Source organism: Xenopus tropicalis, chromosome 4 (genome assembly GCF_000004195.4).
Source record: "Xenopus tropicalis strain Nigerian chromosome 4, UCB_Xtro_10.0, whole genome shotgun sequence".
NCBI lineage: Eukaryota > Metazoa > Chordata > Amphibia > Anura > Pipidae > Xenopus > Xenopus tropicalis.
The window spans coordinates 95,597,115-95,612,244 of NC_030680.2; the positions used below are offsets into that span (position 1 = coordinate 95,597,115).

At 36.5% G+C, this 15,130-nt stretch overlaps 1 protein-coding gene across 1 annotated transcript in view; it reads right to left on the reverse strand.

Moving 5' to 3' along the window:
• Positions 1-15,130, reverse strand: part of agbl4 (ATP/GTP binding protein-like 4) — an 809,806-nt gene that overhangs the window by 760,321 nt on the left and 34,355 nt on the right. The window contains exon 2 of the mRNA XM_031900949.1: positions 415-534. Within this exon, the coding sequence (XP_031756809.1) occupies positions 415-534 (120 nt within the window). The remainder of the gene's footprint in view (positions 1-414; positions 535-15,130) is intronic.

The following is a 15,130-nucleotide window of genomic DNA, read 5'->3' on the forward strand; positions in this document are numbered from 1 at the left end:
CTGGCCCATTAAGGAATTTAGACTCCTTGTTGTTCTGTTGCCAGTTACAATTTAGAAGCAGTTGCTTATGTCTATCCTAATGACTTCTTTTGAGAGTTTAGAAACTGTCATTAATAAAAAAATAGGAATTTTAGTGTAGTGAAATACTGCATGGAACATTTCAAAATAGAAAAAGATAACAGAAACACAACATTAAATACACCTTTCAAAGAAGAAGTACGTTAAGATGATATTTACCCCCATTAATATGTACATAGGTATGTAGGTATATGGATAGTGCTAACCTTATTTCTGAAATCTAATGTGGCAACCAAACAATATATTATTTATAGGGCTTACCCAGCCTCAGAAAAATGTGGTTAAAATTATGTACAACTTGTAAACCTTATTGACACTGGTACATTTGGTACTTACCACTTTCAAAGCAGGCATCAAAAATCAAATGACCCTTTTTTGGTTGACCATAATAGCCATGTGGAAAAACAATCAGTTTGCTCACATTTCCAGATATCCCTTCATAGCCATTTTCATTACCTGTTTCAAAAATATATGAGGCATTTCAATCATTGTAAAGTAGCATATATAATAACAATAAAACATTTGCTCCTAGTTAAGCAGTTAACCCTTGTTTGTTACATTTTTTCCATAATTAATTTGCATTATTTCCTGTCAGGTGATCTCTGAGGATGTGCATGCATGAACGGGAGGGGGGGCGGCAGTGACTGTGGAGACAGGGGCCTAGGGGTGCCTGATTTGTAAATCTAGGCCTGGAAACTTTCAAAAAATCTGTATGGAGAATAAGGAGATTTTACTTTCTTTAAACAATGGAACACATATATGTATTTCTCCCAAATTAGTAAAAGAGTTTCTACATTTCTGTTTATTTAAATAAGAAACTTTTACATCTAATAAATGAATACCAATCTCTGAGGTTGTAGGAAAAGTTTCAAAATGCTACATTTATAAATTTAAAATATTAAAATGTCCTTTACGATATATTACCCAAAGTAGACAAACTGAGAAAGATTAGTAAAGTAAGTGGAAGTATAATGGAAACCTACTTGTTTTTAGTGATTCTAACAGATTGCCTTAACCAGATAGGATGACTATAGAGCCCCTTTAACAGTCCCAATATGCACCACCAGTGCTGCACAACAGAGCTAATAGAAAGAAGATGGGTTATAGAGCAATTGGTATAGCAATATACAGCAAGTGATGGGGCAGGATAGGACTTTTAAGTAGAGCTACTGCATACAGTATCAATATAATTAATGTGAAACTAAAAGAATATCCTGATAATGATTTCTAATATATTAATATACAGAGATTAAGTGCATTATGCTAAAAGACACAGTAGGACGGAGGCCCAACCCCATAGAGATTACAATCTAAGTGGGTGGATGACATATAGATACAAATCGAAGGGAAAAGTGTGCAGAGGTTTGGGTTCTTGTGCTCTAAAAGATGGGATCTGACTTTTTGATATTTTTTTCCCTACTGAGGAATTCGGGGATAGAATTCCAGAATTCCAGAGGCAAGGAGCCACAAGGTTTAAAACTAGAGGTTGCAGTGGGAGAGAGAAGTGGACGAGACTGCAAGGAATGTATGGGGAGATAGTTGAAGAAATATAGTGACTTAACAGAAGGATTTTGTATGCTATCCTTTGCTTAACAGGTAGCAATGATAGGTATTTTACCAGTGGATGAATAAGATTCTCACTCTTAAAGGAGAAAAAAGGTAAAAACTAAGTAAGTATAACCCTATTTGGCTATAAAATAGTCAAAACCCAGGCTAGTGTAGGTGTTAGAGCATGGGGTACATGCAACTCTCTTAGACAGGATGGGCCTTTGCTAGATGGAAGAGACCTGCCTGCGGAGCAAGGGTGTAGTGACACTACAACTCACTGTAGCTATGTGCAGTGCAGATTAGCAAAGATGGATGCCAGTAGGTTCTTGCAGTTGAACTATAGACAGATTTATTGTCAGAGACAAGTAGCAATGCAGGGTTATACTCACAATGCAGATACAGATGGTAAATGATAGTACACTCTGAGGACAACAAGAGAGGATGGACACCGGTTCAGCCCACCTCCTTTTAGAGTCTGGGCAGGGTAAATGCACCTGGTCAGCTTGGCACCCCTTTGGAGCCAGTCAGGATAGATACCTCAGTCCTCAGGTTGATAACCCCTAGCTTGAGAGTCCTACAGCCGACTGTGGAACAGGGTTGAGATACTGCCTGTCTCCTATGTCTTAAACCGTGGCCCTATGGTGAGGCAACACTGCCTGTTTGGAAGGATACTTCCAACTACTTTCCTTGGTGGAGTCGAGCTGCTCTTGCTTCCTACCCTCTCTATCTCACTCACCTAGAGAATGCTCTTACAAGAGTAACAATCTAACTGGTCCTCGTTCATGGGGTCCCTGTCCCCGACTTCACTAGAGTATAGAATGGCTACTCTAGGGCAATAAAGCTTTACTGGGACCTATTCTGATCCCAGGCTCAGTGGACCTTCACCTGAGACACAAAGGCAGCCAAAGAGGAAGCCACACCTCCTTGCTAAACACTATATGAGAGTGCAAGGGGTGTGATCAACCAAATAAACCAATAAGGCATAAGTGCAAAGGATAAACTAGATACATGGGTCCAGTAACAGCAGAAATAAGGAAGTAGTAGGGTTTAAAGCCATAGGGGCAGATTAACCACATGGGTCCTTACATAAGCTTTATGAAAAAGGTCTATGTAAATACAGCAATAAGCACTCACAGAAACACTGCACTGAGATCTCTGTCAAAAGATTTGTTGTGTCTGTTTTCCTCTGCCAGAGAAACCCAGCTCTCTCCTCTCTCCCCTCTCCTGCTCCCCCCTCCCTAAAGAATGCTAAAATCTCACCCCCCCTTAGGAATGTGGATCTAAGCTAATCAGCAGGAAGCTTCCTCATAGTCTTACAAACTAAGCATGTACACTGGTCTGGGTCTCGGTGCAGGAGTGAGGCATTATGGGAACTTTCTTACATGGCTCAGCGTTTTTTCTTCCTGTTTGGCTTCTGATCATCTAAACAGGTGAAATATGGGGAGACTTAAGGGCACTATTGAGACAACTGAAGGTGTGCCTGCAGCTTGAGATTAACTCTTTATTAGCCTATCCTTTTCCTTTAAGAGAGAGAAGTGCTAGTAAAATCCAAGTACTTAACATATCACAAACATGGGTCAGTAGCTTGGAAAGGTTCTTTTTTTTTATAACACCAACCATTTCTGGATCGTTAGTACAAATCTATTCTGGTCTATTTTGATAAACTGTATTTAACATTGAAATGCAAATATAGTGCTGTTAGTTGCTGGGTAAAATACTGTTAGCTATAAAACTTTGGAAAAACATGAACTGGCAATTAGATTACTAAAGGGTTTAGATATAGACTAATGTTAATCTTTTGCTTGTAACTGGAATTCATTATCCAAAAACAATACACATTTTTGCAGTAAAAAAAGGCACATACTTAAATTTTCCATAAAATCAATAATTAATTAACTACAAAGTGTTTTTTTTTCAAAAGTTATTTTAATTTGCTTTGTTTATTTAACGCAATCAAGGGATTTAACAAACTTTCACTTGAATTATAACTAGAATCTGTTTTAGAAAAGTTTGCTGCACAGAGGTGCTTTTTGTCTTGTTATTGATGGAGGTTAAGGAGAGAAGTGTATTTATAACAAAATGTTGTAAAAGAACCTTATTAACAATGCAAGGATGTTTTATCCATTGATTATGATGCAAGAAAAAAACAGACAATTTAGGGCAATCTCACTGGTGACTGGAGCAATAATACCCATTTACAGTAAACAAGTTAATAAATGTACTGCATTACAATTTCATGTCACAGCTTGTTGAGGATCCAACCATGAATGATGTTATATTGGATTTAGTGATCTCTAACTCAGAGCAAATTACAGATGTGCAAATACTAAAACACCTTGGAAATAGTGACCATAATAATATGATTTAATTTAAAGTTTGTTGCAAAAACATAATTGGGTAAACAAAGACTCAGTTTCAGGAAAGCAAACTTTAGCACCCTAAAAATGATTGGTTCAATAAGCAGATTAGGACATGAGGTGTTTAGCTAAATACAAGTGATATGGTTGTTATTTTAAATATTACCATAAATATTTTACATTTTTAGAAATCTAAAACCATTAAGAACCATCCTATTTGGTTTAATTCAAATGTAATGAACATAAAAGGAGTCAATGTTACATGACCGACTCTGAATAAAGGTACACATGGCTCAGCTCAAACAAGTTCTTAGTGGCTGACACATGATGTTATACTTAAATGTTTAAGCACAAGGACCCAGGGTCTGATGGAATACACAGTTGAGTAATTAAAGTTTTTGTCATTTTCTCCAACACTTCTCAGATGGTACCAGATGATTAAAGGGGTTCTGTCATGATTTTTATGGTATACTTTTTATTTCTAAATTACATTGTTTATATAGCAAATAATTCACTCTACCATTTAAAATGTTATTCTTAAAGAGATACTGATACCCGAAATTAAACTTTTTTAATATATCATTACACTGTCTTTATATAAGCTTTAGAATTTTGCCATAAAAGTATTTGCCTGATACTTTTACTTTCTTTATCTGATGCCCCATGTTGCTCTATGAGGGGGCTGCCATATTTGTGCAGCAGGAGGCCACTAGCATGAGAAGCTATAAGTAACAAGTTGAAAAGGGACAGCCAGGTTGGCTTAACAGTCAGGTTTAGGAATTTCACGTAACAATTACTAACAAAAGCAGCACTATGAGCAAAAAATGATGAACATGATCTATAGGTAACTTTTCATGTACATTCATATTTTGAAACGTAGTTCTTTGTGTCAGTATCACTTTAAACCAACAAATCTGAGTCTGAGCTTTCAGAAAGAGCTATACATTAAAACTGCTGAGCTTTCAAAAAGAGTCAGCGCAACACATTAAAACTGCTTTCTAATGTTTCTCCTAGTCCCATGTAACTGGAGGAGTCCCAAGCCGGACTTGGATTTCTTACTATTGAGTGCTATTCTGATATCTACTGGAAGTTTCTATCTTGCTACCTTTCCATTGTTCTGCTGATCAGCTATTGGGAGGGGGGTTATATCCCTCCAACTTGCAGCTCAGCAGTAAAGTATGCTAAAGTTTATAAGAGCACAGGTCACATGGCTGTAGAACCCTGGGAAATTAAGAAAATGACTAGCCCCATGTGAAATTTAAAAATTGAATTTATAAAAATGCATTTGTGTCTTTGAAAAACAGATTTCAATGCTGGATTCTGCTGGAGAAGCTCTATTAATTGATGCATTTTGAAAAAAATATTTTTTTTCCACGACAGTATTCTTTTAAAGTAAACCTTATGCAATTCCAATATTTGGAAAAGCAATGTGATTTCAACCTGACAGTTGTAAGTTTGCCATTTGTTATAGGCAAGTTTTTTTAAAGGCTTGTTAAGGAATCACATTCAAGAATATGCCAATTTTTTTGAGAGACCTTCAATGTTCTTGGGTATAGTTTCCCATTAAAGCTGCAATTGAGTGTCAGGATATGTTTTGGTTTCAAAGTCTGGCCTGTGTGGTGCTCTGCATGTGCACTACCCTGCTGGTGGAATTTGGAATGTGCTGGTGCAACTCTCAAAAGCATTTGCTACCTCTGCTGTCCTCCTGACAAATTCCACCCCCAGCTTTCTCGAGGCCAGGTGTCTGTATTCCTGTTATCAAGGGCCTATTTAAGCCAACCTCTTCATACACTCTACTGCTGAAGTTATTTTCTTGTTCTGACCCCTTGCTCCTGAGTTCATGCAGTCCAAAAGGTCCTAAGTTCCTGATTTCCAGAGTTTTATGTTCCTACTCAACTGATCTCCAGGTTTGACCCCTGGCCTCTTTAAAATGACTTGTATTGCTTGCTGCCTGCCTAGACATCTTGCTTGATTTCAGCTTGCCACCTACCCTGACCACTGGCTTGTTTTATGGTCTCACAGGTTGCATCTCATTCAAATGTTCTTTTTAATTTATTCATTATTACAGCATTTATTCTCTTCCAAATATGACTTCTAATCTTCATCCTGCAAGTAACACGTAGGCTAACCACAAAGGCTATTACCTGCCAGCAAGTCCCCTATCAAGAGTTCAGCATAGGCCCCATTATAATCCCAGCACTGACCTACATTGGGTTAAGATCAGCTTATTTGCAGCCTCACCTCACACATATTTATTGTATGATCAGCTTAACTAAAAAAAAAAATGAAGCCTAATATATATATATCAGTTTAATTAGCTATTTTTTTCAGAATGATGCACTTCTTTGGGTAAAAAAAAAATCCATCATAACATCATTCTTTTTTTTACAAGGGAACAAAGACTCCTTTTGTCAGGTTAAAACAGACATGAAAGGACCTTTCTTAAACAGCAATACTACAAGATTTTTGTATTAGTAAATTGCAACAGAATCTGTCACTTTACATGACAAGCTGTCACTTATAAGTATTCTTATTATTAAGGTGCCAAATACATTCACATTTTGTATTCGTCGTTTAGTAATATAAATACTAAAGTTTTGACATCTCTAAATCAAAACTTTAAGCAACGTAGAATTATATTATATTAATATTCCGTATAAATCTATGTTCACTTAATATTTTCTGCCAATATGTGTACAATACTGCTTTATCAGCTGTGCTTCTTTTGCATTTTTTTTTATAGTAATTGTAGTCTACCAGGGATTCATTATGGGAATAAAGGATGCAGTTTATGAGCCAAAGGGGAGTATGAAGCCTGGGGTAGGGATACCTTATAAAATACACTTGTAATATAAATACTATAACAAGTAATTGGATCAAATACCATTAAGTATACTGTATAGTCATACTGGAAAATAATCAAACAAGGGAGAAGTGGAAGTTAACAATTTAGTTTCCTAACAAAACAACTAAAACTGTTGCTGCAAATACTAAAAGTAAGAGACACCTGCAAATTTCTAGGCTAGAAGGAAGTTTTTAGTAAAATACATTTAGGAACAGATTTACTAAAACTAGAATTTTTCTTGCCTTAAACTCGTATAAACTTGACTTTGTATTTTTTCAAATAACACACAACCATTCTTGCATTAAATAAATGTCACAGTAATGTTTGTAGAGTCAAGTGAAAATATTAATTTTATTGTCCAAAAATCACGATTTTTTGAGCCAACATTTTTGAGAAATTTGAAAAATTTAAATGGCCATTCATTTCAATGAATCCTCTATTTTTCCAAAACAGGAGGTGCTCCAGCACCCATTTTAGGAGCATTGGTGCTCATTCTCAGAAAACAATAATGTATTTAAGGTTCACTTAAAACAGGTGAAATAGAAAACAATGATGTTATTATTTTCCCTTGAAAATGTGTCAAGGATAGGCTGTCACTGACTATTCTATTCCACTGCTATTCTAAGCCTCCACAAGACTCAGTAGTTCTCAGCAGCTTTTAAACCTGGTGTACTTTTTGTCAGTCTAAAAAAAAGTCACAAAGTTTTATAAATATCAGAATCTCAGAAAAACAAAACAATAAACTGCCAAAAAAAACTTGAACTGAAATTTCTCAGAAAACCTTAGTAAATAATGCCCTTTTAGTAAAAACAAGTTATTAAAGGGGAAGGAAAGGCTAAGTCACTTGGGGGTGCCAAAATGTTGTTTAAGTTCGGCTTTTCACTCTACTGCGCATGCGAGCGCAAGCGAAAAGGAAGGAGGAAGCGCTCGCTGCTACCCTGGGCTGGCGCTGTTCTCTTCGTACAGGGGCACCAGCCCGGGGTAAAAGGTAAGCGATCTAAGTCACTTGGGGGTGCCTAACATTTTGGCACCCCCAAGTGACTTAGCCTTTCCTTCTCCTTCAATAACAAAAGAAAAGGAAAAACGCATTTCAGATGTGAATATCTACAATAAACAGAAATAGTGAGTGAGAGTGAGAGAATAACATTAGGCCCTGTGAAGAGCCTCTCTTATTAATAATCTCTAATTTATTAAGCATCATCATATTTATGCGGTGCTTTACAATGTTGGGTCATCATTCACAATTAGCAAACATGCTGGATTTATGAAGCATTTACAGATGTGCGTTTATGTGGTCCTATTGAAAGTCTGTCCCCATCTTTGCCTCAGATGATCATATACAGGCATATATAAATGTATGGTAAGGTGGAATGCTTCAAAGGTTGATGCAATCTATAGGACATCACCATTTTGTTGTCTGATATGTTTTAGACTTCAAGGATTGCTTCACCTTCACTAAGATTCATGACTTACTTATTTTCTGAATCAAGCCTGCCATTCTGATTTCTCCTGTTCCTTACTGGTTTTATTACTTCAGGTCTTCTCCTCTCTTTGTGCCCCCTCCCATTACACCCCCCTACACCAGGTAATAAAACTGGATACAAGTTTTATTAAGCATGTGATAATTAAGTCCTGATTCATAAAAGTTATTTTGCATGCGTTAAGGCGCATATCGCATGCGCAAAAAAATGCAATCACAATGGGTTATTTACCTCGCATTGCCTTAATTAGCGAATAGATATAATACTAACGCATGATTCACAAACACATATGAAGCATTAAAAGTACTGAAAGTATTGCTAAGCAAGGCCCAATTTGTATGATTTAAAAGTCAGCCATTATGATGAGAAGACTATTATAAGAAACTCAGAACTATGAGGACAAACCATTGAAAATGCTTTCATATGGTGCAAGCCATTATGCTCTGCCATGAACATAAATGGCTAAACAAACAAAGCAAGAGTACTAAAATAATTATGCTGGCATATGATTTCTATATAGCTGAAAATGGGATATCACTTACACACTAGTGTGTTATAGTTGTATTACAAATGTGGCTAAATTGATATGATTAAATTGCACTCAACAAAGCACAATATTGCTACTATATTACAATATAGTTAATCACATATAATACATACCACCAAATAAGCGAACACAAAAAAAAAACAGTTACAGAGCGGATACCCTGGCAAAAAATTAGAATGCCCAACATTTCGGCGAAAATCCTTTGCCAAAGGGAATTATGATTAAATTGCACTCTAATAACTCTAATTTCACTTTTTTTTATATGCTGTCAGACGCCACCATTGATTGTGTACATGTATCAGGCCCGGACTGGTAATCTAAGGATTCTAGCAAATGTCAGAGGGGCTGCTGTAAGATGTTATAGACAGTCATTATTTACTGGGCCTGTGTGTACTTGAAATGCCAGGGCCTATTTAAAATCCTAGTCCGGTCCTGACATGTATATTGAGTTAATGTAGCAATCTAGTTTTAATTAGTTTATCATTTTTGAATAAATGTGTTATGCAGTGATGATATGTTGCTGCATGCTAAATCTTAGTTAATTAGAAGATAAGTGACATGGCAAGAGTTCTGTCTTAAATTTACATTTTTGTTCTTTTATTTTTTAGTGTAGAACTGCACTTGCTATCTGGAAGCAGCTATCTCTCATGCAAAGAGAAATACTTTGAGGGAAGGTAGTACTACCAGTGGATAGTTCATGGGATAGTACTGTATGTCAGGAAATTAACTGTGCCCAATATCCCAATCCCATTCAGTACATTTACAGGTACTATAACTTTAAAAGTCAGTCATCTACCATGGGCTTTGCTAATAACGCCCCATGTGCAGGTTTTTTTTCTAAATGTAATATATGCCTGCTACATTTTCCTTGTTTCTTATATAACCTATATATTTCTTGCTATATATCTGGGTTAGCATTTTCTTTCTTGGCAGGACTCTCCAAGTCACATCCAAGGGTGTTTCTTCAGGTTAAGACAATTTGCAATAAGTACCAGGTTTTTCAGTCTCTCCAACCAACAAAATGGAGAGTTTCCAACAGCAAGTAGGCACCCTGTGTATTCTGTAGTGTAATGCATTTAAATGACGTGCCAGGAGAGGGTTACAATTGTATCTGGAGATACTTTGAGAATTAGGTCTAGTAATATATGCATGTATTTTTACAGTTAAGCAGTGGGTGTGCATGTGCTTAAGGGCATGATATTTAACACTATATTTATTGGAGCTAAAAAGCTTAGTACCTTGACAACTGTAAACAAAAAAAAACAAAAAACAAACAAACAAAAAAAAAAAAATATATATATATATATATATATATATATATATATAAAAAACATAACTGAAAGGACAAAATATAGGAGACAAATAAACTGATTGCACTGCCTAAGGCCTTCTGACTGATTTTATATTGAGAAAATTAGCAGGTGTAAGCCATATGCCATACTAAAATAAATTGAGATATTTTGGGAAAATGAAGAGCTACGTGTGTAGGTGCTAAAGTGAACCTGATGAGAGGTAATATAAAAAATAGCAATTTAATTTGCTACAAAGCTGTTTGGAAACCTACAAATAGACATTGTTTACCGTTTATTAAATGTTACACTTAAAATATGTTGTACAGAGTTGAGATTTAAACAACAAAATCTTTGTTTATTTTTCAGGAACAAGGGAACTGTTAGTCATATGAAAGAGTCAATCCTCAGCAATAGGGCTGAAATCACAAGCATGGCTTATTAACACAAGCTCAGCTTTGGAGCCCTTAATCATTACTAGATGTTACTATTTAATGCAGTCACTGAATACTTGAATTGTTCTTAACAAAGCTCTGCAAAAGAGCATGTTCTAAATTAGGTTTTGTGACTTTGTATGATCACAGAATTTCTAATATAGATATTTGGCAGGACAGGGGATTACATTACCCACCTAGTCCAGTGAGGGAGTGAAGCAGGAAGATGTCCTTTCTCATTAAATGGAGACCTAAATCTGGAACTGGTAGCTACCTTTACTTGTATGTATGTATAACTTTATTTATAAAGTGCCACAAGGGTACGCAGCGCTGTACAATCTTACAGAATAAAAAATTACACACAGGGAGGACAAGTGATATAATAAATACATACAATAAATATATATATATATATATATATAAGTGCCATGTGGTATGAGACACAGTAGGAAGGAGGTCCCTGCCCCGTAGAGCTTACAATCTAAGTACTTGCTCCTATACTGGTACACAAATAGAAATTAAGCCTGAGCAACCACTAAAATGTATATTCATGTGCTTTAAAGGAGAAAGAAAGGTAAAAACTAAGTAAGCTTTATTAGAAAGGTCTATGTAAATACAGCCATAAGCACTCACAGAAACACTGCATTGACTTCTCTGTAAAAAGATTAGTTGTGTCTGTTTTCCTCTGCCAGAGACACGCAGCTCTCTGCTGTCTCCTCTCTCCTGCTCCCCCCTCCCTCAAGAATGCTAAAAACTCACTTCCCCTCTTAGGAATGTGGATCTGAGCCAATCAGCAGGAAGCTGACTCATAGGGACACATTTACTAATCCACGAACGCTCCAAAGGCATCCAAATGCGTTTTTTTCGCAATGATCGGTATTTTTGCAACTTTTTCATCGCCGTCACGACTTTTTCGTATTTTCCCCGACTTTCGTCACCGTACCGAAATTTTCGGATTGAACAAAAGAACGTTCGTTGCACAACGAAGTTTCTTTCGTGCGCAAGTGCACTGATTGAGCCCATGCAGACATGCACTGAAGGATCAAAGTCAGAAAGGTTTTCCTGGTGTTTACGATCGTTCAATACGAATAATTTGAGACGAAAAGTTGTGAAAAATACGAAAAAGTCGCGACGGCGAAGTTCAGAATTTTTTTTTTCCAATACAGATTTTTGCCGTTCAGGATTCGGATTCGTGGATTAGTAAATGTGCCCCATAGTCTTACAAACTGACCATGTTCACTTGGTCTGGGTTTCTGTGCAGGAGTGAGGCATTATGGGAACTTTCTTTACACAGCTCAGCGTTTTTTCTTCCTGTTTGGCTTCTGATCATCTGAACAGGTGAAATATGGGGAGACTTAAGGGCACTATTGAGACAACTGAAGGGATGCCTGCAGCTTGAGATTAACTCTTTATTAGCCTTTCCTTCTCCTTTAAGGTTAGACAGGTAGATGAATGATTGTGCCACAACAGAGTTATAAGACTAGAGACAGCAGTGTCATGGGGCACACATATGCTTAAAAGGTCCAGCCTAATAAATATTTTCAATATACTCTGCAATTTAAATCAGGTTTTCAAAGGTTTTAGATGTCATGAGGAGAGAAAAACATTTTTGTAGTGCCCTCCACTGCTATTATTAAAGGTTCTGTTAGTTTAGAGATTTGTTTACAATAGGTAACCAGAGTCTAACACCACCTTCAGCTCTTTGTTAAGGGAAAAAGTGTACCAAAATTGTACTTGACATATACATATTCAGCTTATAAACACAATTATTTTGGGGTGCCTGCAACCCTGCCCTTGATGCTCAATGAATCTCAACTGTGAATGTAGCACTGCCATCCTGCGGCACATGGGTTTATATATTGGACATACAGAATTACATACAAAACAACCAATAGCCAATAAAAGCAGTGAAGAGAGCCCTGCTTAAAATAACTTACAATCTATAAGGAGAAGGGGTTGAGACACAAGGTGTGGGAATTGACAAGATCAAAAGTAAGCAAGCTGAGGGATGTAGAAAAGGGTATTGCATTTAGCAGCACATTGAAATTAGGCTAAACTAAAAAGATTCTCTAAACAAATATTTTTAGAGATATTTTGAAGAAAGAAAGATTGGGAGAAAGTTGGACAGAACACGGGAGAGAATTCCAGAGAAGCAGTGCAGCTCTAACAAAATCTTGAATGTGAATGTGCGAGGAGGCAATGAGAGAGGAGTTGAGGAGCCGGTCAGTAAAGAAGCAGGCGGTAATTATAGAAAAGTACAGTTAATGAGCTTTTGCCAATAAAATATGGACTTTGTAGTGTTATTTATTCAAGTATGTGTTGGCCCTAGAGTGATGCATCCTCCAGTTTGCAGGGCAATGGCCATTTTCTTAAAAGCAGTTTTACGAAAGTAATGCCGTGTATTGCTAATATGGCGTGCGTTTTTTCGCACGTGGAGACTATTTGTGTACAATGCGTTCATTAGCGCGTCAAATACCGCACGAAAATAGTCTTCGCAACTTAAATAACGCAAGCAGCATCGCGTCTAAATTAACGCAAGTATACTTTAAGTGAATTAGGAGGTGTGGTCACAAAAATGGGCATGATCAAAATGTCATTTCTTTTTGTCCCTCTTATCATTTTTCAAATGCTGGGATGTATATATATATATATATATATATATATATATATATATACAAGGAAGAGTGGAGCACACCCTATAAAAGTTCAAACGCCCTGGGTGCTGGCTAAAATAAGGGAATATATGGACAGAGAGCCGCACACACAAGGACTTTAACGATAAAGTCCTTGTGTGTGCGGCTCTCTGTCCATATATATATGTATGAATGTATGAAGCCGGCACTCACGTATAAAGTAGTCACTGGATGCCTGGGTGCAGTGTTGAAAAACGGAAAATTTACAGCAATATAAATACCGCACTCACAGGACTTATGGTGAAGAAAAAAGTGGACACAGCCGAAACGTCAGTTTGATGTTTGAACAATAAATGAACTTTTTTCTTCACCATAAGTCCTGTGAGTGCAGTATTTATATTGCTGTATATATATATATATATATATATATATATATATATATATATATATACAGCATGTACATGATTTTAACGCAATGATATTTGGAGATTTTCTTATCTAGTCACTATGTCACTTTATAATATGTCACTTTATACTAAGTCACTTTCTAATATGTCAATTGCTTATGATATGTCCCTTTTGAGATATTTTATATTTCTTATTATGTCCCGTTCAGACATAACTATTTTATCACAATATTTACAGGTGTTTTATGACCCGAACGAATTAAATTTGGTGGTCACACGCACTTTAGATGGTAGACATATCGTTGTATTTTATAGTAATGGCTTTTTAACTTTTAGATTTTATATATGCACATAAGGGGTTAATTGTGTTCAATTGTATGTATGCACTGATTGGATCATGTCACTATTTAACTATGCACCTCACTTCCTGATACTGTCCTGATGACGGTCCCGTATGGATCGAAACGCGTAGACATTTGTGTCTAAATAAACTTTTTTGATTTTTACATGTCCCTGGAGTGCTTTCTACGAGACTATATATATATATATATATATAATAGAAAGAGTGCCGCACACATAGGGACTTGATACAAAAGAAAAAGTGGTTTTATTGAAAAAATAAAATGGAATTTTTTCAATAAAACCACTTTTTCTTTTGTATCAAGTGCCTATGTGTGCGGCACTCTTTCTATTATATTTTTGTTTTTTGACCTGCACCAAGGGCATTTGGACTTTTATAGGGTGTGCTCCTCCCTGTATACTATATATATATATATATATATATATATATACACACACCACACATCAGCTCAATGCATACTGAACAACATTATCCCACACTCCTATGTTGTGACCCCTTATCCTGCAAACATTTGTGTAAAAAATAATGCCTTTGTTTTTTATAAAAACAGAGGCAGAATTAAAGATAGGCAGATACAATAAATTATGTGAGCATTTAAATAATGGTGCTGAACATAGGCGGATTTTCAATAAGACTAGAGGAGGCTACGCCTCCCTAACCTGCTTGGCACCTTGAAAAAAAATGCACTACGTTTCTGCACTTATCTAGAACTTTTACCATCAAGGAAATCTTGCAATCCTGCAAGCTCCGGTTCTGTTGTAATCAGTTGTGCTCTCATTGGACCTTTCTTCTTGTGGATTCAGAGTACAGCCCTCTTGCCAGACAGTAAAATTGACCAATCAAGGCACAGATGTGGACAGGGCTGGGGAGATATTACAAACTGAAGGCTGTGCAGAAATGAAGGATCTACAGGCTGTAAACTTTAACTAAGATCCTCACCAACTCTGAACTTTTGCTGCAGATTTCATCCCACTCCCACAGGCACTATACTGCATATTGGCGCTGAGCAAATCTGTCCTGTTAAAATTTGCGAAACAGACGCAACTGCACCTTTTTTTTGCAGTGAATTTTTGTGGCAGTTTCGCCAAAAAAAACTGGCAATGGCGAAATGCGGAATCCATGCCTAGGAATTAATTTGCTCATCACTACT